Genomic DNA, 27,429 nt, shown 5'->3' on the forward strand with positions numbered 1-27,429 from the left:
GCCACAGCCCCTGGGCTAGCTGCTGGCGCCAACTACCTCAAGGCCGGCGCACGCGCCGGCGATAGACTACGCCAGCAACTCTCAAGGGCTCGCACTCTCCTCACCACCACCGCGCAGTATACATCACGTACCGATGGGTAGAACACTCGTTTGCAGCGGGGCGGCGCGGAGAGAGAGTGGAGAACGCGTCGCGCAAGACCCTTGCTGACCACCCCAGAGGCACCGCGGTGCGACGTGCGAGGAGGTTGCAAGAGGCGCACTCGGCGACCTCCGACGAGCCCGCAGGCCGGATCCAGGCGGCCACCGGCGCAGCCCAGCTCGCCCCTGAGCTGGGCTGGCCAGCCACGGGCCAGGGACGCCCCGGGCGGGGCGTACAGAGGCGCCGCGCGTCGCGTAACGCGAAAGTAAACGTTCTCGAATCATACCCACGTTGCACGTATACTTAGCCCAAATGCAAAAATGAAAAAAGGAAAAAAATATGGCACGTCGTCCCCGCCCGTTAAGCCCGATGCGAGGGTAACAGGGTCTGGTCTCTAGATTTTTTTCCTGTGCATACCAAGACACAGTATACCCCTTTGCTCGCCCGTCGGCCGCTGGGGCTCCCCAAGCGGGTGTTCTGGTGCCTGGAGGTACTCGAGTATGTGTATCGCGCGCCTTGCGGGGGGGTGCGGTAGAGGTAATTGAGAAAGGCCTGGAAAGAGTTGAAGGTTATCTTACGTAACGAACGGACGTTGGCAGCGGCGCGCGGTCGTGCCAGCTCCCTGCTTTCAACGACTGGTTCTGACTGATTTCGCAAATTCAGCAGAGTTACCAAGTCAGCAGAAGCTAGAAAGCTGAATGGCGCAATGCGTTTCCGTTCGCCTCGGGAAAAGGAGCCGCGCAAGGTCCAGTGTAGCGCCGCGACGGACCTCGCCCTCTCTCTCTCGCGCGCAAGGCACAGGGCGGCGCGGCGAAACGCCCTGGAAAAGCAGAAGAGCCAAAAGGGCCTAGTCTCGGCATCTCTTGCCAACGCCGGCGCTGAGGGTTGGGCGGAGCTGCGGAGGGCAACCGGCGCGGCTGCACAATTTCGCCGGGCGGCGCGGAGAGGTGCAGATGGCGGCGGCGAAGGCGGCGGCGGCGGCGAGACTAGAGGCGACAAGGGAGTGGGCGGGAGATGGGGCTACGACATCCTCAACAGATGCGCCGGTGTGCCGGAATCCTCTTGCCACAAGGAGGAGGAGGAAAGCATTCCGTGCGAGCCTAGTGAAGAGAAGCTCGTGCGCACGCTCGAGGTGCTGCGTGTCAATCTGCTGCAGCTACAGGGCGTTGATCACGCGGCTCAGACCTTTGGTGCGACTGTCCTTTTTCACTTTCGCATGCCCGGCGGCGCGCTAGATGAGGACCTGATGTGCGACCTGCACGAGAAGGACGCCGAGTTTCCAAAGGACACCGGTCGGCCCGGCGCAAAGTGGTTCCTGCAGCAGGTTGACTTTCCCACCGCGCTGGACTACACAATGCAGCAGCAAAAGGCGGTGCAAATTGGGAGCGATCTCGACATCGTGGTGCGCGTGCGCGGCACCTTCTTTGAGTCGATGGAGCTGGAGGACTTTCCGGTCGACCTGCAGCGTCTGACGGTCGTCATCGCCTTCAACTGCGCCAACGAGGGCGTGGTGCCGCTGCGTTTCGGTGGCCTGCAAAACGTGGCGCACAGCGTAAACACCAACACCTTTGCCCTCGCCAACGTGTGGTACCTCCATCCCAGCCTCGTCCTCGAGCGAGCGGTGCTTGAGCTCATGCCAGGCAGGACGTATCCGGCGCTCAACGTGACGGCGATAGTCGAGCGACGGCCCAATGCCTTCTTGACCAACGCGGTGCTGCCGGTGGGCGTGCTTGGGCTCATCTCGCTCTCGACGTTTCTGCTTCCGTACGACGATACGGCCGACCGGATGGAGCTCTCGATCACGATCCTGCTCACCTCGGCCACGTACAAGCTCTTCACCGCCGCGTCCATCCCTGAAGTGGCCTACTGGACTCTGCTCGACAGGTACATCATCTCCAATTTCCTCATCATGACACACATCACCATCAACGGAGCCGTCATCGGCTACTTCGACTCGCAAGAGGCGCACGTCGTGCTCGCCATCCTCAACACGTTCTTCTACGTGGTGGCGCACGCGCGTTTCGCGTACGGCTACTCTTGTGCGAGGCGCAACAACGCGATGGTGGTGCTGAAGGAGCTGGGGTTCGAGATCAACGATGATGTGTTTGAGCGGTACCACCGCCTCACTGCCACTAAGAAGCCGGCCAGCGCGAGAGCCTCGAGATGGTCCAGGGCGGCGAGGTGGCTGCCGGCATCGACGCGCCTCTCGCGCGTGACCCCGGCGCGCCTCTCGCGCGCAAGCCGGCAGTGCAGCACCACCGAGGACCGCCTTGCGAGGCCCTCGAGCGGTCCGTTGGCGGCGGTCAGCGGTGAGCCCCCGCGATCGGCGAGAGTGCACCCTGTGGAGGCAGCGCCGCCACTCCCCGGTTCGGCGCCGGCCGAGGAGACCAGCCGCCGCCCCCCGACGCTGCGGGAGCTGGAGAGCAGGGGGCAGGGCGGGTCAACGTAATGCAGGCAGTTCTTGTTGCTTCGCCTTTTTTTTCAGCGCCGCTCAAAATGAAAAGACGGACGACTTGCGTCGATGCTCAACCGCTCCACGCCACGCCGCTTGGGCGGTGGTTGCGAGATATTTTTTCTGAGCGGGCCGCTCAAAACGAAAATGGCTCGCTCTTCCGTGTATGCCGTACCGCGCTCGCCGCTCGCGCCGCATGACCCCAACGCGATCCTCGTCGCACAGCGCCCCGCCGCCGCCAAGCCGCAGACGCTCCGCTTCCACGAGCTCATCGCGGGCGCCTCGCACGACCCGGCGCGAGCACCGCCTCGCCTCACCGATACCGAGCGCTCGCCTCGCCACGCCTCACCGAGTCTCTCCTACGCAGGCCTGGGCGCGGCGCATCCTCTCCGCGCTCAGCGGCGCCGAGAAGTCGCTCCTCCGCGACACCCAGCCCGCCCTCACCGCCGCCATCGCCACGCTCCTCTCCTCCTCGGAGCTTGTCGGCCAGGACCTCTTCCGGCTGACGACACACCTGCTCGCGGTGAAACGCACATGATCGCCCTTCGCAGCTCCCAGTCCGGCTCCCGATGGCGCGCCTCTCGACGAAGCCGGCACGCTCACCACCTCTCTCCTCGCCGCCCCCGCAGCACGTCTCCGACGCCGCCTGGATAGAGGCCGTCCTCCCGCCCTACGCGGCGCAAGAGCCGAGGCTCGTGGCCGAGTCTCTCGCCGCCGTCCTGCTCAACGGACAGCCGCTCGCCGCCGAGGCGGCTCGCTGCCCTCAGCGCGCGCCCAGCTCCCAACCCTCTTCCTCCCACCAACACCCTCACCGCCAACCCGCCCCGCCCGGCTGCCCCACCGCCCCTCGCGCCCGGCGGTCCTCGCGCGCAGGCGCTCCTCTCGGCGCTGCTGCGGCACGCCGCCTCGCCTCGCTGCGGCCCACGGCTGCAAGTCGCACTCCTCTCCTCCCTCGAGCCCGTCCTCTTCGCATGGTCAGACGCCGCGCTGCAGCCGCACTCGGCCGCCCTCTTTGCCGCCCTCCGCGCGACCGCCTCGTCCCCGCTCGGCGCGGTCAGCGCCCCGTGGCGCCGCAAGCCTAGATGCGGGACACGCGCGCACCACTGCCTGTCACGTGCCGCTGGAAGCCATATTCCGGCCGCACGGCCCCCATCCCTCCCCGCCCGGTCTCGAACCCACGTGATCCGCGCCGAGCATCGAGCCGCTGCACCATGCGCACACATGCTCTTCAACAACCCCGCCTCCCACCCCTCCTTCAACACGCAGGCACCGCGCCGTCCGAGCCGTCGCCGCCCGCCGCGGGGCGAGCTGGGCAGCGGGCTTGGCAACCCTCCCTGCGCCGCCGCCCACGCCGCCGCCGCCCGCCCCGCCGCCGCCCGCCCCGCCCGTCTCGTCGCCCGCGTCGGATGCGGCATCGGCGCGCGCCTCCCACAGGCCCCGGGTGCGTGACGGCCCTGCCCGGGTGACGCGTCCCGGACGTACCAGGTGAGCTCTCCCGAGAGCGTCTACTCGGCCGCGGGATCCGACAGAGCGACCGGCCTCACTCCTCTGCTGGCGACGCTGCGCATCCACAGCCCGCCGCAAGTCTACAGCGCGCCGTCGCAAGTCTACAGCGCGCCGCCGCCCTCTGCGGCGCGTCCGGAGCGGCCCCTCTTCAGCCCCGTGCCGTGCCGCCTTCCTGGCGGCCGCCACCGCCCCTCCCTCCACCCGCGCCACCCGCGCCGCCGCCTGCTCTGGACCACCGCCGCCGCCGCCGCCGCCGCCGCCATCGCCGCTGCCGTGGGCTCCTGTGGCCCGCTTGCATGGTCCGAGGCTGCGGTGCCGGCCATGTCGGAAGCGCGCGGCGGGGCGGAGAGGTGCGCCGCCTCTGTCGCAGTGGCTGGCCTGGAGGCGGCGCCGGCGGCCTGGGGGGCGATGGAAGCGGCTCTGGCGGCGCTGCTGCTGGAGCAATGCGACGCCGCGCTGCCGCCGAGCTGTGACGCGCCGCCGCAGCCTGCAGGGCGAGCGGGCGAGCCGAGCGGCGTCCGCCTGCCCCCCTCGCGGCTGGGCGAGGGTGGCGAGGATGCCGGCCGGCCGGATCTGTTGGACGCAGACCGCTGGGAGACGTTTCGTGCCGCCCTGCAGCTGCCAGCTCTGCAGCTGCAAGCTCAGCAGCTCGCCGGCAGCATGCGGCCGCCCGAGACGTTCCTTGACGGGCCAGTTGGACTCGAGGAGCCAGTTGGACTCGAAGCGACCCACACACCGGACGAGTTTGGGATGCGCAACACGTCCGCGCCTCTTGACGACCTCTCCGCGCTTCTGACGCTCGAGTACACGCCTCTCCTCGACGAGCCGCCCGCGCCTCCCCTCCTCCCGGCGGCAGCGGAGCGGCAGGCAGCGCATCCGCTCGCGGGCCGCCGGCTCGTCGGCGCCATCTCGACGCACCCTCGCCTCGTGTGGAAGCCTCAGCTCCCGCGCTGCCCCGCAAAGTGCGGGCTCGCGCCAAACAACCGCTCGCTGCCGCGCCCCGACGCCTCCACCGCCGCCACGACCGCCTCCACCACCGCTCTTGCCTCGGCCGCCGCCGCCACGCCCGCCGCCGCCACGCCCACCGCCGCTGCAACCCGCCGGGTGCCACTCCTGGCGGTGGCTGTCGCCGCTCCGGCCGCCTCCGCGCCTCCGGCGCCCTCGGTGGCGTGGCGGACGCGGCTGCCGGAGTGGTCTCTCCCGAGCTTTGCGCTCGCCGTGCGCGGCCTCGCTGAGGCTGCCCCCTCCGCCCCTCGTGGCGTCCGCTTTGGGAACGCACATGACGCGCCGAGGGCAACCCCTCGTAGGTGCCGCTCGCCTCTCCGCTCGCCTCTCCGCTCGCCTCTCCGCTCGCCTCTCCGCTCGCCTCTCCGCCTCTCTCCTCCCGGGCGCGGCGCGGCGCGGCGGCCTCCCTCGCGCTCGTGTTGTGCGGCCGCAGCGGCAGCGGTGCGCCCGACGGGATCGACGTGATGGCACACCCAATCCACGTCACTCTCGAGCGGAGCCTGCCGCAGCTCGCGCCGAGGGAACACACGTTCGTCGAGGCTGCCACCGCCGCCGCGCTCCAGCACGCCTCCACCCTCCCCGCCGCCGCCTTCCCCGCCGCTGCCCCCCCCGCCGCCGCCCTCCCCGCCGCCGTACCCGCCGACGCCCTCCCCGCCGCCGTCCCCGCCGCCGTGCCCGGAAACACTTCGTCGATTTGCCCCTGGGCGCCCGTGGCGCGGCCCTCCACCGCCGCCGTCGGCCTCCGCCCGTCCACGCCGTCCTCCTCGCCGCAAGAAGCGCCGCGTGTCCGTGTCCTCTTCGCCGCCGCGCAGCCATTTCTGCAGCTTGCGGTGAGCGCGACGCCCTCGCTCGCATCACGAGGAGAGGAGGCGCGCCGGCATGAGTCCCGCACTCCCGCCCCGGCCTCCTCAGGTGGTCGCCGGCACACTCCTCAGCCTGCTCGGCTTGCTCGCCTTGAGAGCCGGCGCGGCCCAGTCTGCCCGCGCGCCGGCTGCTTGCGGCTCTGCTGCGGTGGCGGGCCACCGACTCGCGGCGCACGCGCGCGGGCGTGTCGCCTCACAGCGACCCGCCCCCGCCGTAGGTGGCGCAGCACGTGCGAGGCCTCGCAGTGGCGACGCCGCGTGCGCCGCCGCCTCTGCCGACGCAGCCGCTGCCGCGCACGCCTGAGTTTGAGGCGGCCTCGCGGGGAAGGAGCCGCCGCATGGCGCACGGCCGCGGCTCTCACCGACTCAACCGTGCGCGCCAGGTGACTCCGAGCGGCAAGGCTGCGCTGCGTGGGCTCGCGGGACCGGCGCCCAGCATGGCGGAGGAGGTGGCTGGCTTCGTGCGTGGCCTCGCCCGGGCGCGCGGGAGGGGCCGGCGGCCTCCGTACTGGAAGCGCCACCCGCATGAGTCAAACCCTGTTGACGGTGCAGGCGACTCCCCACCTCCCGTCGGTCTCTGCCAGCGACGCGTCGGGCGAGGAGGCGGAGCAGGCCGGCAGCAATTCAGGCGCCATTCCTGGCAGACGCCACCGCGCGGTTGCCATTTGGCGGCGATGGGCCTCGCTGACTTGTGCCCTCTCTTGATGGGTAGGTGTTGCGGCCGCGACAATCGGCCCCAAGGACCTGATCGGTCTTCTCGCCGGACAGGCCGATGCCCAGTGACGTCGAGCTGCGGTGCCGGAAACGGACGGCCGATTGACTCGACCGTTGCTGACTCTCCGCGGTGGGCAGAACAGGGGATAGGGAGGCTCGCTGGCGCCGGGCAGGAGCCAGCTCGTTTTGGGAGAACCACGTTGATCATGGCGCAATAGGGACGGACTCGGCCACGTATCTAGACACGCTGGGAGCGGGAGATCAAGAAGAAGGATCGGGCAACGGCACCCGTCACTACATATCATATCACGCCCAGTTTCAGCGGCCGTGTGAGCGCCGACAAAAGGGGTCCCTCTAAACTGAAAAATGAGAGCCTTCGCACTGCGCGGCTCTGCGGGGATATCGCCTCCACGATGCTCGATGGTCGCCACAGCCACACCCACACTCTGAGTCACTCTGCGCTGAGAGATGCACTCGCACTCTATGCGAGTTGCAACTTTCTCGCGCCACCGTCCACCCTTCGTACGGCTGTGTGAGCAGCCTCCCGGCGAGACCTCGAGGGACTGCACGCGTGCCCGCGCGGCGCGGTGCCCAGCCCATCGCCACGATCGCTCACAAGAGAACGCACCCCAGAGTACGAGAGACCCTTCCCCATGGCTGCCACTGCGCCAGCTGTCCTTGCGCGCGGGCTAGGCCGCCTCCCGCACCCTGGCCCTCGCAGCGGCACCTGACGCGCGCCTCGCCTTGGCTGCGGCGAGCGCCGCCTCTGCTGCCGCCGCCGCCGCTGCCGCCTCTGTCGCCGCCGCCTCTGCCGCCGCTACTGCCGCCTCCTCCGCCTCCTCCTCCGCTGCGGCAGCCTCCTCCTCCTCTGCCGCTGCCACGGCCGCAGCCTCAGCCTGCCGGCGCGCCTCCGCTGCCGCCTCCGCTGCCGCCTCCTCGCCCTCCTCTTCGCCCTCCTCCTCGCCCTCCTCCTCGGCCGCCTCCGCCGTCTCCTCCTCGCCCTCCTCCTCGCTCGCCTCGCCCGCCGCCTCTCCCAACGCCTCCGCCAATCCCTCGACCGACGTCTCCGGCGTGATGCCGAACCGGATCCTGTCCTCGTGGAGCTCCGCGAGAAGCTTGAGCAACCCCTCCCTGTCCAACGGCGCGGGCTTGGCTGCCGCCGCCTCTGCCGGCGCCTCCTGCGACGGCCCAGCGCCGCCGCTCCGACCGCCCTTCTTCTTCTTCTTCTTGCCCTTCTTGCCCTTGGCGCGCTTCTCCGCCTCGACCTCCGCCAGCAGCTCGTCGGCGTGCCGCGCCGCCTCCTTCTCCTCCGCCGCCCTCTGCGCCTCCCTCTCCGCCGCCTCCGCAGCCCACACCGCCTCTTTCGCCGCCTTCTCGGCCGCCGCCTTGGCCGCCGCATGCTCCTCGAGGGCGCGCACGCACTCGGCGCGGCCCTTCGCCTTGGCCCATTGCAGCGCGGTCTTGCCCTTCTTAGTGCTCAGCGTCATGTCTGCGCCCGCCCGCAGCAGCTGACGCACCACGGCGGGATGGCCGTTGGCAGCGGCGAGCATCAGTGCTGTGAAGCCGTTGTTGGCCTGCAGGTTGATCTCTGCGCCGTGCCGGATCAGCGTGTCGACAACCTGCGCGTGGCCGTTGTAGACGGCCTCGATCAGCGCAGTGCCGCGAACCTTGTTTCGCTGATTGACCTCCGCGCCGTGCCGCAATGCCAGCTCGACCAGGTTCTCGTGGCCGTTCACGGCGGCGAGACCCAGCGCATAGCTGATGCCGTCGCTGGTCTGCAATGAGACATCTGCACCACGCCGCAGAAGCGCCTCGGCCAGCCCCGCGTGGCCATAGGTCATTGCGATCATCAGCAGCGTCATGCCGCTCCTGCACGAGCCGTCATCAAAGACGTACTCGAACGTCGCGTCGACCCACCCGCCGCCGTCGAGCCACGCCAGCACCGCCGCCTCCTCGCCTCGCCCAGCCGCTAGCACGACCTCCTCTGGCACCGTCTCGCTGCCCGGCGCGGCCTCCGCACCGCCCTCGCCGCTCGAGGCAGAGGCCGCGGCACTGGCGCCCGCCGCCGCCGCGCCTGCGGGTGCGCCAACCCCTGCGCCACCCGCCTCGGCCGACGGCGCCTTGCTGCGAGCTGCCGCCACCTCCCCGAGATACGTCCTGAAGGCCTCGACGCACTCGGCGTGGCCCTTCTCCTTGGCAATCTGCAGCGCCGTCTTGCCCGCCGCAGTGCGCAGCGTCATGTCCGCGCCCGCCCGCAGCAAGCGAAGCACCACGGCGGGATGGCCGTATCGCGCGGCGAGCATCAGCGCGGTGCCGCCGAAGCTGGCCTGCATGTTGATCCCTGCGCCGTGCCGCAGCAGCATCTCGGCCACGCGCTCGTGGCCGTTGGCGGCGGCGGCCATCAGCGCGGTGACGCCGTGCTTGCGGTCCTGCAGATTGATCCGTGCGCCGTGCCGCAGCAGCATCTCGGCCACCTGCACGTAGCCGTTGGCGGCGGCGGCCATCAGCGCCGTATAGCCTTCGCTGTCTCGCGCGTCCGCCTCCGCGCCGCGCTCCAGCACCACTTCAACGAGCTGCTTGTGACCGTGTTCGGCGGCGATCAGCAGGAGCGTACAGCCGCTCACACCGCGATGCACGCACGTCGCGTCAACCAGCCCATCCCCGGCGAGCCACGTCTGCACCACGCCGACCTTGCCGTTCTCCGCCGCCGCCTCGATCCGTTTCGGCAGCGCGAGCGGCGCGGCAGTAGCCGCCGTTGACGCGTGCCCGCGCCGGGAGGCGGCCGAGCCAGCCTTCGTCCGGCCGGGCATACAGACGGGCGGGGTTGCAGGTGCTGAGCGCTCCCTCTCTTCTCGGTTTGCCTCCCGCGCTGGGCTTCGAAAAAAGAACTCCCCGTCGCCCGCGAAAAGAATTTTGCCCATGTTTTCTCTTTCGTGTGTGCTGCTGTGGGCCTGCCGCATCCCGCTCCCCACCTGGAAGAGGATGACACCGCAACCGCACCCGGTCTCTCATGCTCGAGCTCGGCTCAGCGGTCGACATCGTCCTCTCCTCGGTCGAGGAGCGGTACGAGCTCGCCACCCCGTTCCGCAGATCTTTCTCTCCCTCTCTCCTGATTCGGAGCCATGCCAGAAAATCCTAATACTCGGGTGGACAACACACGCAAACTCCAAACAGTTACAGAAAGGTACAGAATTGCACAGGCGTTTCACACACAAGTAACAGCGAGGCCACCTCGCTGCCAGGCCACATGCATGTCGTGCAGCCCAGCGGGGACGGGGAGCCGGCGGCTGGCCTGCGACCAAAAACAATGGCACCGGCGGTGGCCCACGCGGTGGTTCAAGACGGCTTTCAAAGTAGCGCAGGTCGGTCAGATCTCAGATGTCAAACTCGCCCACCCAATGGCCGTGCAGACCCAGCGGCACTCGGCTGGGAACTCGAAATAGCGCGGCTTGCTGCATGGTCTCGCCTACGACGCAACCGAGGCGCACTTCTCAGCTTCACCGCTTCCAAGCAGCGCCACATGGTCCGGCGTACCGTCGATGAGGGAGACGAAGCTATCCCCGTCCCGCTCGTCATGCACGAAAGTAATCAAATACGCGGCGTCGGAGGCGTCTGCTGCCTTGGCGCCCGCTGGCGTGGTGTCGGCAGCCGCGCCCGCCTCGCCGTCCCCCGTCATCGCACCCGAGGTAGACTCTGAGAGGCTGGACGCTGCTGGCGCAGTGGCCCGTCTCACCACACCATCCACGGCCCTGCTCCCGCCTCCGCCCGACGCCGGCCTCACCTTGGGCACGACGATCGGCTCTCCGCCCCAGCGGCCGGGCCCGAAGCGCGCAGCCTTCTGCAGCCCACCCCCGCCGCGCGCAAGCTCCCATTTGATTATGCCCCCGAAGCGCGCGTCGCCACCGTCCATCTCGCCCGAGAAGCCATAGCGGGCCGGGCGGCCGACGTAGTCTGGGGCGAGGACAGGGCGGCTGGTGGGCGAGTGACGAACGCGAGAGGGTGGCGGAGGGCCGCACCCGGGTGTAGGCGGCAAAACTCGGTGTTGCGCGTCTTGTCGACCATCCGCGTCGTAGCGGTACCCGTGCGAAGGTCGAGCACCACCTGCAGGGCACGAGTCGCGGGGGGTTTTGCCCCCCACCGGGTCCCACTTGTGTCCTTCAAGACAGGCTAGACGCACCTCGGCCATGTACGCCTCGTTCTCGGGGTTGGCCGAGCCGTCAAAGCTCGTGCAAACTGGCGACCATAGCACAATGGTATCGCCACCGTCCTCCTCCCACGCGTTGAGCGGATGCACGACTCCGAGGGGAGCATCGAGCGTGAACCACCTAGGAGGGCGGAGAGCGCGGGTGAGCGAGGCAGGGGCGGGCTAGGCTAGCCGTGCAAGGGAGAAGGCGTGCCGGATCTCCGACTCAGAGGTCGAGTCGAGGGGCGCCACGCCAATCCGACCTGGCCGCGAGTCGTCAAAGTGTCCAAAGGTTCCCGAGAAGACGGCGTTGAGGCCGACAGTGATGGACATGTCGAAGAGGAGAGCCTGGGGGGGGGGGGGGGATAGGAGGGAGGGGGGCGCGGCGACCTCCGGCGCGGCTGCGGAGGCGCGTACGTAGTGGTCCGTCACCGCGAGGTCGTGCATCAGCCCAGAGGCGTACTGCGGGTCCAGCTCCACCTTGCGCATCAGCTCGAACTTGCCGTTCGGCGCTTGCCGCATCCGCCCCCACCACTTGCGCGCCGTGGCGCCAAAGCTGTAGCCGTGAAAGATGAGGTCGCCCGAGGGTGCGTGCACCTTTGGGTGTGCCGTGAATGGGAAGTCGAGCTGCCCATCAAAGTTCTCAAAGCCGTGAGACACGACCTCGCCCTCGCCTGTGAGGGAGAACTCAAACGGCAAGCCAGTCTCTGCCAACGCAAAATGCCTCTTGCCCCAGGTCATGATGGCGGTGTTTGCGACCGACCCGCGCAGCATGTCCATTCCTGCGAGTTCCATCTTTGAGGTTGCCACGAGCAAGGCCTTCAGTATGCCGGGCACCCCCGCGAGCTCGCCCAGAGTCATGAAGTAGGTTTGCCCCAACTCCCGCTCGTGCTCATACCGATCCGTGGCCAGCCACGAACGGCTGTAGAGCGGCGGCGCACCCGCCGCCGCGCCGCCGGCGGCGGAGTCACCCCCGCCAAACCGCACCGAGTGGATCATCCCGTGCCCGTCGAACCAGTGCATACGCTTGTCGTAGCCATTGTCTGGCACCGGGTTTGGGCCGTTGCGCATGAAGCAGCCGGCGGGCATGTCGGGTGGCAAGGCGCCCTCGACCAGCTCAAGTGGTGTCGGCGGCATCGTGCTGTCCACCTACGGGTATCGCACCGGCGCACCCCGTTGCGCGCGACGCGTGCGTCAAGTGCACCAGCTGACACTCCTATCGATGACGCGTGGCGAGCTGCTACTGTCGCTGCACCGGAGCGAAGAGCCCATTGAGATACCTGGTCGGTTCGGTTGGCGCAGTGGGTGCGAGCGAGGGAGGAGGGGCGCGGCAATACGCTTGATGACTGCGCTGACGAGGTTGCAAACACGCGTTGGCGCGTGCGTGCGCGGTGGCTAGATGCGCCGCCCCTGGCTCCCTGGCTATGAATGCGCGGGGAAGTGGGAGGGCGGGCCGTGGCTCACGGATTCTCGGCGTTGAAGGCCTCAGCATCCTGCAGCTGGGCGAGCTGCCGGTCCAATGTATCAAGTTGCTTTGCGATCTTTTTCACCGGACACTGCGTCGGCTCCGCCGGCGCCGCAGCGGTCTCGTCACCAATGATCCGCGCTATCCGACTGATGTGGGCCGAAACGGGCGCAGGGGAGGCTCTCAGTGTATGCGAGCTGGCAGAGCACCGGCGCGCCCATCCGACGCGGTGTGGGGACATGGGTGGTGCGAGAGCTGCTGCGGCCTGGACGCAAACGGGTCCGCACACCTTCGTGGCGGCGGCTGCATGCGGAACGGGAGGCCCTCGGTATGAAGCCGCTTGAGCCCCCAGTGCAGAGGGAAGGGGAGCGCGCTGGTGAGCATGAGGATGTGCGAGAGCGGCGTCGCGCTCTGCGCAGCGTGCGCCAGCAGCGCAGTGTCCACGCTGAGCACCATGGCGAGCCGCGCAGGCACTGACTGCCTGGACGGATTGAGTACACTCCGCGCCGCGAGTTTGTCGTTGGGCCAAAGCGCCAGCGCCGACGAAGAGTCCGCGATTCTTCGCGAACGTTGATTACTGAGGCAACCCAGCCCAATCTAACGCGAATTCTTTTCACCTCCAGCTCCTGCACCTCCGCGCGCCTCCCGTGCCGCACGCCTCAGGCAGAGGCCGCCGTGCTGCATTCGACGATGAGGTCAATCGCGACAATGCTCGCCTTCCTTGCCTGCGCGAGCGCGCTGAGCGTGCCAGCGCAGTGCGCTCTGCGGCAGCCGGCGGTGCAGCGCGCTCGCACTCCTCACGCCATGCTCGAGCCGGTCGCGACGCTCTCGGGCCTTGAGCAGCTCGCCGAGTCGCCAGCAGCCGCTGGGGCGGGGCTTCCGACGTCGGCGGTGCTCGCCGACGTCCTCGACGTCGTCCAGGGCTTCGCCGACTCGCCACTCATCCTGCTCGTCCCGATTGGCGCGGGCACGCTCGTCGCGAGCATCATCATCGCCATCCTCGTGAAGAGCGCCGGATAGCTGGGTCTCTCACATCGCCGCTTAGGGGCCAAGGCTTCAGCGTCGAGTCGATTGGATTCCCTCCATGCCTTTGATCTCTCCGCACTATCTATGTGTCGATTGGATTCCCTCAGTCTGCCAGGCTGGCCAGCACGAACACGTACGCCATGCAAGTTTCAAGTGGTTTAGTGCACGTGAGATTTTTAGGGCGATGCATGATAAAAACCGCGCGCCACAGGCTTCCACAGTCCAGTCTCCAGACAGAGCGTGTAGGCGTACGGCTAGCGCTCATCAGCACCTCAGGCTCTCAGCTCACGCGGACCGCGGCGGCGGCGCGGTTGTTCGCGTCGCGACGACGGCGTAGAGCGGGTCGCCCTGCGGCTTGCCGCCGCCTCTCCTCCTCGCGCTCGGCGGCGTGAGGTCGACGGCTTCGGGCGGCGTGAGGAGGCCTGGGGCAGGGCAGGAGGTAGGCCGAGGTCAGGCAAAGAGACGTCTCCGGACTCCGTCCGCGGGCGAGGGCTGGGGGGTCGCTCCTCCGGCGCCGTAGTGGACGTAGGAGCCGACGGTGTAGACGTGCTCTAAGTCATCCTTGCCGGTCCACAACGCGACCGCCTTCGAGAAGAAGAGGCGGTTCGAGAAGACGAATGCAACCTCGGAGAAGAAAGAACACGGGAAAGTTGAGTAGTTCATTCCTCAATAGGGGAGGCTCGAGAAGATCAATACAACCTTACCGCCCGGCCTCAGCACGCGAGCAGCCTCGGCGACGACCTCGAGCGGTCGCACCTGCGGGACGTGTCATGGACGTGTCATGGACGTGTCAAGGAGGTGTCCTCCCGCGCCGACCTCGATCAGTCGAACCTACCAAAGTCAGTGCAGCAGAGGGTGGTGGACGTGTGCGTGTGCTGCCGGACAGCCGGCGCGGCAGCGGAGGGGGGAGGACCAGGTAGTCGATCGAGACGGTGCAGGTGACCGCGTCGAAGGAGGCGTCGGCGTACGGCAGCGCCTAACGACGCTCCGAGAAGAAGGCTCGGGGAAGGCGCCGGCGCGTCGAACGGGGAGGCGTCGGCACGTGGCGGCGCCGGGCTGCGGTTGAGATCTTGCACCTTGTACCCCGTCAGCACCTGTGCGGTTGCGTGGAAGGCAACGGGCGCCTCCGCTACCTCTCTCGCAGATCTCCCGCTACCTCTCTCGCAGATCTCCCGCCACCTCCCTCGAGTCTGCCGCGGCTCGCCGGTCTCTTCTCCCGTGGCTGGTGTTGTCCTCGGGCAACGCACCGGGTTGGCGGCGAGCTCGGCGGCGTTCATGCCGAGGCCCTCCACGCGGCCGAGCGGCGGGCCTAGGAAGTAGCACAGAGGAGGCAGAACACGGGTGCAGCCGAAGTGCAGCCGAGATACAGCCCGAGGTGCAGCCGAGGTGCAGCCGAGGTGCAGCCGAGATGCAGCCGATTGGTGTGTGTCGGTGGTATGATCCGTGGTGTCACGTCGTTGCCTGTGCCCGCCGGCGGGTAGTGGCTCACCCACGAGGAGCAGAGGTCAAGGACCTATGGGACACGAGACGGACATGTCACGGACGCAGCCTTAGTGCCTCACCGAGGAGCGAAGGGTGAGGACACAGAGAGAGGCCGCGGCGGTGCTTCGCCGGAGGCGGCGAGCGAGGCGAAAAGCTGCGAGTAGAAGCTCGTCGTCGAGGCGACGGCTGCGTCGTCGATGTGCTGGACAAGCTTCGGGTCGTCGTAGAAGCGCGAGTCGTCGCTTTCGTCGAGGCGGCGAAAGTCCTCCCGAGTGAAGGGCGCCGTCTCATCCCATGTCGCGCTCTCCAGCACGGCGCGCACCTCGCCTGGCTCCGCCGCCGACGTCGACGCAGGCAGAGCCAAGAGCACCGCGGCGCCCAGGTTGATGAGAGCCCGCCTGCCAATGCTCGCAGAGCCTGAGCCGGCCAAGAAACCGACTTGCTCTGCCGCTGCGAATCGCCGTGGTGCGATGCCGGACGTAACTGGGCTCATAGCTACAGGTAGGAGTCGTAGTAGCATTCGAGGCTTGGACAAACGAGCGGGGATCGAGCGGTACGCCAGCTCGTCGAAAAAAAACAAAAAACCGAGGGGATGTCCGTGTCTTCTGATAAACGCAGTATGGAAGATACAAAGAGACGGAGGAGCAACGAGCGCCCTGGCGTGAGCCGAAGACACTCCCTCCGTAGACACTGATCACACACGGGTGGGACAGGGTGGGTCACAACAACGAGGCACGAGAGCGTGCACGACAGAGCGACGGCGCAGCGTACCGCCGTCCAGCTAAAAAGCGGCGGCCGACGGTTGCTGCGCAAAGTGATCAGTTCTAAAATAGGTGCCGGGGCCCAACGGATAGATGAATCCGGGGCACCCTCCGCTCGAATCCCTGGCCGGGGTTCGAGGTGGCCCCCACCCTGGGGCCTCCCATCAAAGGGACTGCAGCAGAAGACGCCCAATCTTGCACAAGTGCAAGAACCATACGTCTTCTGATAAACGCAGTATGGAAGATACAAAGAGACGGAGGAGCAACGAGCGCCCTGGCGTGAGCCGAAGACACTCCCAACTGCGCTCCGTCACCGGTGTCGCGGTCTCCCCCACTGAGGGCGATCTGCGGGGGGGAGTCGCGCCGCCGGCATGTATCTGTGCAACTGTGTTTTTGCCTTGTCCCGTTTGATGGAGCAAAGTCACGGGCCGCCCGCGCTTGAAGGCGGTCGCGCCAGGCGCGGGCGGCACTAGTTGCCGGCGATCCGCTTGGGCAGCGCCCACGCTTGCCTCTGGCTGCGTCTCCATAGGTCGCGCGGCCCGAATGCTCAAAGTGAACGTCTCGCAAGCTGGCGTCGCTCGCGTAGCTGTGGCAGGGCGATCCTCCCTCCGGATGAGGGAGATCTCTAGCCTCCTAACGAGGTTGCCCTCCGGCTGGCTGTTGCCGACAGCAGTTAACACCTCCGCAGTTGCGTCGGTCGCGCCACAGGTAGAGACGTGGGTGCGACCGATCGTGCTACAACCTACACAAGAAGGAGTCAGCGCGAGGGGCGCCCCTCGCGCCCATGGAGAGGACGAAGGCCAGACCGGTGGACTCGTGGACAGCGCCTCAGCGGCTGCGTCTCTGCGTGATTCTTGTGGCGTACATGTGCATGTGCATGCACATGTGCATGTGCATGTGCAATTGTGCATGCAGAAAGCGGGAGACCTGCACGTGGCAAAATTGCCACATGCAGAAAGAGGGAGATTTTTTGTTTGTAAGCGGAGTCGTCTGAGGGGAGGGAGCTCCGGGCGTTTTTGATCGACAAAAACAAAACAAACACTATGGGCAATGAAACCGCGCGTCACCGCCACCGTCTTTGAATGGTGCAAGCAAGCCGGGGGTTCCGAGCTATGAACACGCGCCAGCTTGGCAGCCGGACGATAAGAAGCTCAGCCGCGTATCACCGCTCAAGCAGCACCATGGAGCCCATCAAGTGCAAGGCGATGGTCGCCTTCGGCGTTAACGACCTGCGCGAGGAGGAGGTGATCGTGGCGCCGCCCAAGGCCGGGGAGGTCCGCATGAAGGTCGCCGCACCTTGCCACGCCCGCGCCATGCCGACGCGTCGCCCACGCACTCAAGGTCCGCCGCGTGGCCGTACAGGTGATGTGCAACGCCCTGTGCCACACGGACATTTACACGCTGAGCGGACAGGACCCCGAGGGCCTCTTCCCGAGCATCCTTGGCCACGAGGCGGGCTGCGTGGTCGAGGCGGTCGGCGAGGGCGTCACCTCTGTCAAGGTTTCCTCTGCCTCGGAGCCCTTGTAAACCCGCCGGCTCCGCCGCGCGCCAACCTCCGCTGCCGCCTCCCAGGTCGGCGACCACGTCGTGCCGGGATACACGCCGCAGTGCAAGGGCTCGGACTGCATGTTTTGCATGTCGCCGAAGACCAACCTCTGCCCAAAGATTCGCGGGACGCAGGGCAAGGTGCCGCCACGTAGCTGCGCCCCTCGCCGCCGCCGCCGCCGCCGCCACCCACACCAGCGGCGAGGCAGCCCTCCTCTCCCCCGCCCCCTGGCCGCTCGCCGCCCGCCCGCTAAACTAGCCTCGCCTCCCGCCCTCCGCCGCCTGCAAACTCCCGCCCCGCACTCACCAGCCGCTTCGCCACCCCACCTCACCTGCCTCCCTCGTCGCCGCGTGGAAAGGGCGTGATGCCGGACGGCACCTCGCGCTTTACCCTCGCCAAGGACGGCTCCACCGTCTACCACTTCATGGGCTGCTCCACATTCGCAGAGTACACACTTCCTAGACACCTCCTAGACACCTCCTAGACACTTCCTAGACACTCCATGGGCTGCTCCACATTCGCAGAGTACACACTTCCTAGACACCTCCTAGACACCTCCAAGACACCTCCTAGACACTCCATGGGCTGCTCCCCCTTCGCAGAGTACACACTTCCTAGACACCTCCTAGACACCTCCTAGACACTCCATGGGCTGCTCCACATTCGCAGAGTACACACTTCCTAGACACCTCCTAGACACCTCCTAGACACTTCCTAGACACTCCATGGGCTGCTCCACATTCGCGGAGTACCACACCCGCCTCGCAGAGGTCTTCCCGCCCCTCTCCCTGTTCGGTCCACCCCTCTCCTCGCTCGCAGGTACACCGTCCTCGCGGAGATCTCGATCGCAAAGATCGACCCAGCCGCGTCGCTAGAGAAGGCGCCTCCTCCTCCCGCCACGGCGCACCTCGACCGTCCTCGGGCGCTCAGACTAGAGCGGAGCCGACGCAGGCGTGTCTCTTCGGCTGCGGCATCTCGACCGGCCTCGGCGCCGTCTGGAACAACGCGAAGGTCGAGCCGTTCTCGTCCGTCGCCGTCTTTGGCCTCGGCGCCGTCGGCTTCGCCGTCGTTCAGGCGGCCGAAGCAGCAGGCGGCCTCGCGCCGTCCTGGAGCCTGCCTGGACCTCGCCTGGAGCCTTCCCGCAGGCGGCCAAGGCGGTGGGCGCCTCCCACATCGTCGGCATCGACGTCAACCCGAACAAGCGCGAAGACGCGGCTCCTGCGAGGCGCCGAGCCTGGCCGCGCTTCCACCCCGGGCCTGCCCGAGCTTAGGTTCGAGATGGCCAAGAAGCTCGGCTGCGACGTCTGCTACAACCCAAAGGACCACGGCGACGAGCCGATGCAGCAGGCGGCCGTCGGGGGGGCTCGCGAGAGATCGCAATCTCCCGAGAGATCGCAATCTCCCGGCCCTGGCGCAGAACCCCACCCCCCACCCCCCACCACCTCGGCCGCAGGTCTTGGTTAAGAACTCGCCCACCGGCTTCGGGTTCGACTACACCTTTGACTGCACCGGCAACGTCAACGTGACCGCCCTCCTCGGCGCGCAGTGCGGCGGAGGGAAGGGCGCGGCTTCACACCCGTCTCTGCGAGCAGGCGATGCGCTCTCGTGCAACCTCGTGCAACCTCGTGTCATCTCGTGTCATCTCGTGTCATCTCTGCGAGCAGGTGATGCGCTCCGCTCTCGAGGCGGCGCACCGCGGCTGGGGCCAGTGCTGCCTCGTCGGCGTTGCCGCGGCGGGCAAGGAGATTGCGACGCGCCCCTTCCAGTTCATCACCGGCCGCCGCTGCTTCGGCACCGCTCCCGCCGCGCCGCGGCCAGAGGCGGCGGCGAGCACAGCGCGGCGGTCACGCGTGGTGTGTGGTGAGAGCAGGCACCGCGTTTGGCGGCTGGAAGACGCGCGACGCGATCCCGATGCTGACCGACAAGATGATGAAGGCGAAGGGCAGACCCTTCCGAGACTCTTTGCGAGACGCCTCTGCCCCCACCCTCTCTCGCTCCTCTCTCTGGCCCTGCCGGCTGCGTCCCGGGCTCACACATCTCTCGCGTCGCGCCGCCCTGTGACCTGTGCGCGGCGTGTCCGCAGGGCGAGATCGCCGTGGACCACTTCATCACCCACCGCTTCAACGGCGTCGGCGAGACGACGAAGGCCATCGACGCGCTCCACTCGGGCGACTGCCTGCGCGCGGTGGTCCACTACTGCTGACGGACTGACCGCGGTGCCGCGGGCCTGCAGGTGCTAGTGTGGTGGGTGAGTGTGCGTAGGTTGGGTTTCGCAATGCTTGAAACCGCGTCAACGAGGTGTTTTTTTTTCGCCGCGGATTGCGGCGACCCCACGCGAGTAGCTGGCGAGTAGAGGCCCCGGGCCCACCCTGCACCCAGGCGGCTGATGGTGCTCCCAAGCCTGCCGATGGACCTCCTGCCAAGCATCTGCTCGCACTTGCGCGTGCGCGACCTCATGGTCATCTCGCGAGCAGGCCGGACCGTTCGCACCATGATCGCCTCCGACGCACACTGCAATCGAGGATCTCGACCTGTGCTTTGCTCTCGGGCCCCGAGCGGCACGCGCTGCGGCATCTCTGCTTCCAGACGGGTGGTTTGGACTCTGCGCCATGCTCGTCCGCGAGGGAGGTGCGTGGATCGGCGATCTTGGCGTGGCGGCACCGCGCCGCCGCAGCTCCCGTGCCAACGACATGCTGCTGGGCTCAGCTGAGCGTCCGTTGATGCTGGGCCCTGACCACCCAGATTTTCCGATCCCAAACATGTTCATGTTTCGCCCGGTGCAGCGCACCGTTCTCTCGGTCGCCGAGTTTGAAGAGGCGGTCGCCGCAGCCGATCCCTTTGACACCATCTGCATCGCAGCCGACCTGAGCTTCACTCAGGCGGACATCGACCGCGGCATCTCCTCACTACAGAAGCCGCTGCGCCTCATCGGGGCCGATGTTGAGGCGCACGCTGAGGGTCACAGATTCGACAACGTCAACGATGGTGGCCGCCGCGGGGGCGTGCATTTTCCGATTCGCCGGCACATTCTGCGCGTGCTGAGCGACACCTTCTACGCCCAGGCTCCCGGTATCGCTCTGGTCAATCTGACGATTTTCGCTGGCAACATTGACGTGGCCGTGGAGCCCATCTGTGAAGAGGCGGTCTTTCCCGCCCTCCAGATTCAATGGGGTAGCGTGATGATCGAGGACTGCAACATCTTTGCACAGCAAGGAAGCGCCACCATCCTCCCAATGCGCACCTGACACACTACTACTACGCCGCATCATGCCGACGTGAGTGAGCTTACCAAGAAGGACTTCCTCGCGTCCAACTCGTGGTCCCGAGCGAAAAGGCCCACGATACCTTTCTCGGGGGCTATGATTACACTGGCCAGACGATTCACCCGTGGCGGCACGGCTGGAGCCAGTGACAGGCGAGCCGACTGCAGGAGGCCGACGCCGTCGACTCCATTGCGCAGCCTTTGATTGCGCACGTACATGTGTGAGCTGTGGCGTTTATGTGAGCTGTTGGCTGTGTGGGTCCGCCCGCAGGCGCGGTACATCCCGAGGCGGTGCACGGGAGCTTTTACAGGGTCTAGGTGTGTCTCGAGTAGGGCTCTCGCCGCCGACGTGGGAATGCTTGCACTGTCTGGCCGATGCGGAGTGCTTGCATTGTAAGGAAAAACGGAAATATTTTCTTTTTCACCCCAGCGCCTAGGATTCCGACTTTTGCGTTTTCCTGGGGGGAAAGGGTAGCGGCTAGGGTGGCATCGCGGGATTTGGCGTAGGGGGGTAGGGGGTGGGGCGTGGCTGCCACAGAGACGTCCGTTAAACGCCCAAATGGAGGGGGTAGGGGGATAGGGGGTCTGCACAGATGTGAACCCTACCCTACCCCTCACATCTCGAACCCAGGCTGGGAGGGTTGCGAGTGTCATGGACGAGCTGGCGCTCAGCCAACGCCGCCCGTCGTCACGCGACGGGTTTGTGCTCGAGGTTGGCTTTCTCGTGAGACACGTGCACACCGGCCGCCTCCATAGGATCATCGACATCGACTTTTGGGGTGGCGCGCATGACATCGGTGGGCACACGCTGATCACTGAGCTGGTGACTTCAGACGGACTCCCCCTCGACTCGGAGCCCGACATTTCCGATTCGGACGAGGAGGCGTTTGATGACGGACAGGTATACGCGCACGAGTTTTGCGGGCGAAACGGGAGCTTCGAACGCACCTCTTTCTGCGAGCGGTGCGACATCTACTTTTGTCCCGAGTTTGTGACGTGGTGCTTTGACAGCAAGCCGGAGCGGGAGTGGTTTGAGCTTGCGTACATCAACAAGTACAACCACAACGATCTGTGGGGCCCAAGGCTGCATCGCCGGAAGTCTTCCTGCCAGCGCTGCGAGGCAGACCGCCCGAATGGATTTGTCCTCTGGCAGCAAGTGCGCCGCTGGCTTCGTCTGCGGTCCGCGGCCGAGTACTGGAGCCGACTGGCGCACCACCCAAAGTACGTCTCCACGCACGCAGCCCTGGCATCGGCTGACCTCGCGGCCGTTCTCGCGTGACCGACATGAGATGACTCCATTGCATGTGTGAGCTGTGGGCTGTGAGGGTCCGCCCGCAGGCGCGTTACTTTCCCGAGGCGGTGCCCGGCGCCGAGCCTTTAGGGTCCATGTGTGTCGAGTAGGGCTCTCGCCCGACGTGGGATCGACCGCGCGGTCCCGGAGGCCGCGGGCCATTAGCGGCCGGGGGGGGTCCTGTCTGAGTCGTGTGTCGGCTTTATGTCTACGGCGAGATGCCGGTCCGGCTGTTGGGCGTTTTTGTTCTACACCATTCTTCGGGCACGCAGCTAGAGCCTGAGCCGTAGTACGCACGCGCCTTGTACGTAGCTAGCTGAGTGATGGCTCGCCGCGAGGCGAGAGTCTCGCGCCTCTACGTCTAGCCGCCGCACCTCTCTCTCCGCTCGCGCCTCGCCGGCCCTCGGTGGTCCTCGCCCTCGCGCCTCGCCTCGCACCCCACACTCTAACCACCTTGCACCTACTGTGACAGCAGTGAACACAAGTCGCAAACGAGTCTCAGAACTCCACTCCTATTCAGGGATCGCTGCTTGCCAAGCTCAGCGGTGGTGTAACGTCAGTGGTAGGAAGAGGCGAGCTCGATGGTCGTGCCGACTGGTTCGTCGTGCAGGGACCAGGGAGGCGCTCGGCAGAGGACCAGTTGGGGGCATGAATACCATGTTGTAACCGAACTTCTCCACGCTGCGATCTGGCACGCCCCACTTCTCCTCAATGATGAAAGCGAGCTTAGAAAGTGCAAATTCCAGATCACCCACTCCGGGGGTTTAGGTACAAGTAGCCCGGAATGCGGTTGCATACAAATGTATAGTGCTCCAAGTGCTACTTACTCTCTCTCACAGCAGACAGGCTCGACACAGGCGCGGGCTGGCACGTGCTGGTACAACACAGGCACGTTTAAAAAGAGCGAAAAAGCATAAAAAGAATTTGACAACAAAACTCTCTGCTCTCGCACAACACTGACTGGTAGAGAGAGAGAGCAGGCGGACATCGCTTCCAGGGAGGGGGGCGCGCTTCTCTCCACACCACATCCTAGGGGGGGGGTCCGACCCCCCCCAGAGGCTTCACCACATGCTGGGGGGGGGGGGGGGTCACCGCCGAGGACCCCCCAGAGACTCGTGGTCAGACCCTCCGAATAGGGTTTGTGGAGCGTCCAGACATGTACAGAATGTGCAGAAGGTGTACAGAAGACGTACAGAAGGTGTACAGAAGGTGTACAGAAGGAATGTACAGAAGGTTTTGCAGAAGGTTGAAGGAAAAGAAAGCTGCATGCGCTCTCACTGGCTGGTTGTACGGCCCTCAAGGCATGCCCAGACACAGGGCACAGGCAGCAAGGACTCTCTGTCTGTCTGGCTGGCTGGAGCAGTGACATCCACATTGTCGTGTCTGTGCAGCGGCCGGACAGTTCGGAGAGGCCATGGGTGTACCTGTGCACATTCTGCTGAAAAAGCCTGCTAGAGGCCTTCTGCACATCTGCTAAACGCCTTCTGTACATCTGCTAAACGCCTTCTGTACATTTTGCTAAAGCTTGCTAAAGGCCTTCTGCACATTCTGTACATCTTGTGGCGCGAAGCGGGGGCGCAACGCGCGCTTTGCAACGTCTCCCGTCGTGTCCGGCGATCGCCCTCATAAGCGGTCGTGCGATGCGGATGCAAGCCTTGGGATGCAGCCTTGGGAATGCCGCCATCACCCCGGGCGGCACCACCGCCGCGACCAGTTCGCCGGTGACCGAGCAAGCAAGCGGGTTGGGCAGCCGGGGTTGACGGGCGGCGCAATGGCCAAGGCTGCCCGGGTTGGCGGGGTTGGCTGAGTCGGTGGCGCCGGTCGCGCAGCATCTGCGGTGCCAGCCGCCGTCAAGGGAGGCACCGCGCCCAGGCTCGCGGGAGGAACACCATCCTGCTAAAGACGTTTGGCGATCTTCTATGGACAACGGCAGCAAAGCTACAAGTCTTTGAGATGGCGATGGCTGAACAAACCTTGCTGTCGGAGTCAGGAGGGAGCCCAATAGGGACAAAAAGAGTAGCTTATCGTGAGGCAATCGAGGCAGCTCGCAGCAAGACTGTCGCCGACACGAGCGGTGAAGCGGAGCGGGCGTCGGGCAGCAAGCGTGCCCGGAGGGGGTAGTTTTTTGCTTGTTTGTTGTTGTACACCGCCTTGAGATGTAAAAATCACATATTCAGTAAGAGTCTGATGGGCATGACCACACTTGGAGAGGTGTACAGAATGTACAGAATGTGCAGAAGGTGTACAGAAGGTGTACAGAAGGTGTACAGAAGGTGTACAGAAGGTGTACAGAAGGCTTCTGGTCAAAATGCAGCTATTCCACCCTTCACCATTTGAGCAGGCCAGCTCCCCAGCCCTGGCTTAATTAGTAGTAGATCTAGATCTTTCAAATGTGCTGCTCTCAAATCTAGTCTGGTTCAGAATGGCGTCCGCGGTCCCGAGATATTACGTAACAAAGGTTTCCCTGGACGCTCCACAAACCCCGGCGCCGGGAGAGCGCTTCGAGAGGAGGGAGGGGCGGCCCAAGGACGCAGCCGGCCGTGCCGCTGCCCGCGGGGCGGCAGTAGCTCGCAGGGCCGCGGCTCCCGCCCCGCTGGACCGGTTTGTGGAGGGGCGGGAGGAGGGTGATGGGTGGGTGGGGTGAGAGCTATGAAGCGCACCAAGGGGCCATGACATCGGCAAAAAAGAATTTAAACATGACAACTCTCTCTCACAGCAGAAAGGTGCGAACTGGCGCCTGGTAAGCACTTGGAGCACTTGGAGTGCAGTCATCCGCACATCCAGGGCCGGGGAGCTAAGAAGCGCACCCAGCGGGCCGGATGATTGGCATCGGGTTGCGGGCAAGACAGCCCTAGCGGCTCTGCAGGCGGCGCGCGGCGCGCCCCTCGCCGGTCTCCCGCACGCTCCTGAAGGCCGAGAGGGCCGAGAGGCGGGGTCGGTGACCCGGGGGCATGGTCGGTGCGGCCCGCGCCGCGCGCGGGCGCGTGGCAGCCCGTGAGTGCCGAGATCGGGTCTGTGCTTCGACGTAGCATGGGCCCCCGGAGGCCCATCTACAGCAGCGGCGAAGTGAGCGTGTTTGTGGTGTTGGTGTGGCGTCTGAGCTTTGATCTGTGACTAAAGCCGCTGACCACTGATGGATCCCCACCCGAATAACACACAGTGAGCGCCCCAGCGCTTCACTACGCCCTCCGCGCGAAATCGCTAGTGGTGCTTTGTGGCAGCACATTGTGCTTTGTGGCAGCACGGGTGCGGTGCCCGAGACCGAGACAGGTGCGAACTAGGGTGCGAACTCGCGTACACGGGAGAATTCTCGTTTTTCGCCACAGACCGAAGCCACAGCTGCCCAACTCGGTGCGCTCGCGACCGCCAAACGCGCGCGAGGGAGGGACTGGGCTCGTGGGCCGGGCGTCCGGGACGCGGTTGGGGCTGGTTGGGGGTGCAGCGCACCGGCTCGCCGCAGCAATAAACCGGTCTTGCCTGCTGTGTCGGAAAAACTCTCGAAAACTCTTCGCTCCTCCCGCATCAGGCGTCGCCCAGCTGCCTCGATGGTCGCCGAGCCCGTGCCGATGGTTTTCAAGACTGGGAGCAGCGCGGGTGCGCGGCGACGCAGCAGATCCCGGCTGCAAGTCTCCTGCAGAGCTCGTGCGTACCGACGCCGTCACCCGCTGCGCGCCTCAGGCAAGGTCAAGCAGGGCAAGATCACGAACGAGGACGTGCTGCGCAGAGAGGTGCCCTGGTCGGCCTTCAAGGCGCGCAGCGCCTCGCGTGGCGGCGTAGCGCTTTGCGGGGGGGGCTGGAGGGAGGCACTGTCGTGACGTCGGCGCGCACCCCGCCGCCCGTGCAGGAGAAGGGCATCATCTCAAAGGATGAGCTGGAGCTCATGTACCAGCTGGTCGAGATCGTGCAGTCGAAGTCGGTGGCCGCGCAGGCGGCGCTCATCGAGATGCGCTCCGCCGAGCACGCGCAGCTCTTCAAGGCCCTGCTCACCGGGGTGAAGAGCGCCGACGGGCCCTTGCGTTCTGCCGCGCTCGAAGCCTGGCGGCGGAGGGGCGGCGGTGTGGTCTGGCGTAGGTGAACAAGGACGAGGTTGTGATGTACATCCTCTCGCTCCTCGACGAGCTGCTCAAGCAGAAGCCAACCCTCGCCTCCCTCTTCCACGCCGCTCTCTACGAGTCTGGCGGCGCCATCGACGTGCGTGCTGCCTCTCTCCCCACCTCTCTCCTCTCTCCCCCCACCTCCCTCTCCTCTCTCCACACCTCTCTCCTCTCTCCCCACCTCTCTCTCCTCTCTCCCCCCACCTCTCTCCTCTCCCCCCACCTCTCTCCTCTCCCCCCCACCGCTCTCCTCTCCCCCCACCTCTCTCCTCTCCCCCCACCTCTCTCCTCTCCCCCCCACCGCTCTCCTCTCCCCCCACCTCTCTCCTCTCCCCACCTCTCGCTCCTCTCCCCACCTCTCTCCTCTCTCTCCCCACCTCTCGCCTCTCTCCCCACCTCTCGCCTCTCTCCCCTCCTATGTCGCCTCCCCACCCCTCCCCCTCCCCTCCCGCTCGCAGGCGAAGGCGCACGCCATGAAGCTGCTCAAGCACGAGGACCCCGAGGTGCAAAAGTACGCCCTCACCTGCGTCCAGCGCCTCATGGTCATCAACTGGGAGTACCTCAACAGCGGCAGCTAGGCCGGGCTTCCCCGTCCTCGGACCTGTCCGACGGGAGCCCCTCGATAGCAGCAGGCGGGACGCACGCGCCGAGACGGGCGCCGCCACTTTCCATCCCGCAGAGCGGATGTGGAAGGTGGCGGGCTAGTCCTTTTTGGCAGCGCACCGCCGTGGTCCGTCTCGCGCCGCTACTCGCGCCCGCACCCTCTGCCCACGACTTCCGGCATGGCGCCACACCGTGCTCCACTGCGCGGCTGTGTGCGGCGCGCGCCCCAAGGGACTCCTGTCCTCTCTACGTATGAAATGATTTTGGCGCTAGCTCGGACACGCGTACTCAAGTCGACACAGAGCAGCGGCTGGCGCGCGCACGCGGGTCGAGGGTGGGTTAGACAAGCTCGAAGCTGTCTGTGCTGCTGTCACTGCTGCGCTCCCGTCACCTCTTCTCCCCGTCGCTCGCTGGGCGGATCGAGCCGTCCCTCATCAGCCACGAGCCGTTTGGCATCACTCGCTGCACGTCGTCCGGGAGCGGCCGCGGCTTGCTGCGAGGGGCGAGATGGGAGGAGGCTGAGGTGGGTGGGAGAGGTCGTAGCGTGCGCGTGAGGACAGAGAGATGGAAGAGGCGAAAACGCTCCACCTGCCCTCCTCCTTCTGCTCAAAGTAGTAGCAGACGCCGAGGACGACGATGCACAGCCCCCACAGAGAGATGGTCTGGAACCCAATCTTGTTTGACGTGGAGGAGGGCGGCGGGATCAGAAACGTCCGCTGCCCTCCCAGTCTGCTGCTTACGCCGGCCCGCCGCCTGAGGCGGCGGTCAGCAGCGTACAGCATGCGAAGCACCTACGTTTGCGTTCAGGCTCTCGTTGATCGGGTGTTTGGCGGTCGAGACAGGCATGTGTCCGACAAGCGACTCGACAAGGCAGCCTGGCCCGCGCACAAAAAGAAAACCCCGCATTCTCAGTGTGCCCGTGGCAGTGAGAGACTGCCGGTGAGAAGCCGGAGGAAGGTCGCTACCTTCCACTGAGATGAGACCGCCAGTGGAGTTGGGATTCCACCGTGCACCGCGCTGCGAGCCTGTCGTGTCCC

General features: G+C 66.2%; 7 protein-coding genes across 7 annotated transcripts; 4 read left to right on the top strand and 3 right to left on the bottom strand.

Annotated features, from left to right (window-relative positions):
- Positions 1–459: 459 nt before the first annotated feature.
- On the top strand, positions 460–2,588 carry EMIHUDRAFT_195384 (hypothetical protein; the record flags this gene model as incomplete). The annotated part of the gene is made up of 3 exons (XM_005775305.1): positions 460–529; positions 1,023–1,086; positions 1,178–2,588. The coding sequence occupies 3 exons, from the start codon at positions 460–462 to the stop codon at positions 2,586–2,588; spliced, it is 1,545 nt and encodes a 514-aa protein (XP_005775362.1).
- A 144-nt stretch (positions 2,589–2,732) lies between these two features.
- Positions 2,733–7,215, top strand: EMIHUDRAFT_447730 (hypothetical protein; the record flags this gene model as incomplete). The annotated part of the gene is made up of 8 exons (XM_005775306.1): positions 2,733–2,885; positions 2,959–3,114; positions 4,092–4,196; positions 4,404–5,059; positions 6,578–6,622; positions 6,734–6,760; positions 6,830–6,913; positions 6,996–7,215. Exons 1-8 carry the CDS (start codon positions 2,739–2,741, stop codon positions 7,213–7,215), a joined length of 1,440 nt encoding a protein of 479 aa, XP_005775363.1. The 5' UTR covers positions 2,733–2,738.
- A 153-nt stretch (positions 7,216–7,368) lies between these two features.
- EMIHUDRAFT_195386 (hypothetical protein) lies at positions 7,369–12,783 on the bottom strand (the record flags this gene model as incomplete). The annotated part of the gene is made up of 12 exons (XM_005775307.1): positions 7,369–7,393; positions 7,718–7,980; positions 10,075–10,145; positions 10,214–10,630; positions 10,696–10,780; positions 10,857–10,975; positions 11,126–11,210; positions 11,280–11,753; positions 11,850–12,011; positions 12,118–12,142; positions 12,327–12,476; positions 12,617–12,783. 12 exons carry the CDS (start codon positions 12,781–12,783, stop codon positions 7,369–7,371), a joined length of 2,043 nt encoding a protein of 680 aa, XP_005775364.1.
- A 1,062-nt stretch (positions 12,784–13,845) lies between these two features.
- Positions 13,846–15,187, bottom strand: EMIHUDRAFT_56021 (hypothetical protein; the record flags this gene model as incomplete). Its single annotated transcript, XM_005775308.1, has 6 exons — positions 13,846–13,977; positions 14,053–14,109; positions 14,267–14,329; positions 14,430–14,513; positions 14,807–14,866; positions 14,939–15,187. Coding segments are annotated over 6 exons (645 nt in total), but the record flags the coding sequence as incomplete, so codon positions are not given.
- Positions 15,188–16,786: 1,599 nt separating this feature from the next.
- On the top strand, positions 16,787–19,438 carry EMIHUDRAFT_414461 (formaldehyde dehydrogenase/S-formylglutathione hydrolase). Its single transcript, XM_005775309.1, has 12 exons — positions 16,787–16,882; positions 16,959–17,096; positions 17,169–17,282; positions 17,501–17,589; positions 17,962–18,022; positions 18,094–18,216; positions 18,288–18,343; positions 18,414–18,489; positions 18,596–18,664; positions 18,807–18,933; positions 19,013–19,077; positions 19,226–19,438. The coding sequence occupies exons 1-12, from the start codon at positions 16,802–16,804 to the stop codon at positions 19,343–19,345; spliced, it is 1,119 nt and encodes a 372-aa protein (XP_005775366.1). The 5' UTR covers positions 16,787–16,801; the 3' UTR covers positions 19,346–19,438.
- Positions 19,439–25,240: 5,802 nt separating this feature from the next.
- On the top strand, positions 25,241–26,367 carry EMIHUDRAFT_95543 (hypothetical protein; the record flags this gene model as incomplete). Its single annotated transcript, XM_005775310.1, has 5 exons — positions 25,241–25,289; positions 25,374–25,423; positions 25,540–25,686; positions 25,767–25,886; positions 26,248–26,367. 5 exons carry the CDS (start codon positions 25,241–25,243, stop codon positions 26,365–26,367), a joined length of 486 nt encoding a protein of 161 aa, XP_005775367.1.
- Positions 26,368–26,527: 160 nt separating this feature from the next.
- Positions 26,528–27,298, bottom strand: EMIHUDRAFT_447732 (hypothetical protein; the record flags this gene model as incomplete). Its single annotated transcript, XM_005775311.1, has 3 exons — positions 26,528–26,885; positions 26,981–27,113; positions 27,184–27,298. 3 exons carry the CDS (start codon positions 27,296–27,298, stop codon positions 26,780–26,782), a joined length of 354 nt encoding a protein of 117 aa, XP_005775368.1. The 3' UTR covers positions 26,528–26,779.
- Between the last annotated feature and the right edge of the window lie 131 nt (positions 27,299–27,429).

The sequence above is a fragment of the Emiliania huxleyi genome (assembly GCF_000372725.1).
Source record: "Emiliania huxleyi CCMP1516 unplaced genomic scaffold EMIHUscaffold_3, whole genome shotgun sequence".
Classification (NCBI taxonomy): Eukaryota; Haptophyta; order Isochrysidales; family Noelaerhabdaceae; genus Emiliania; species Emiliania huxleyi.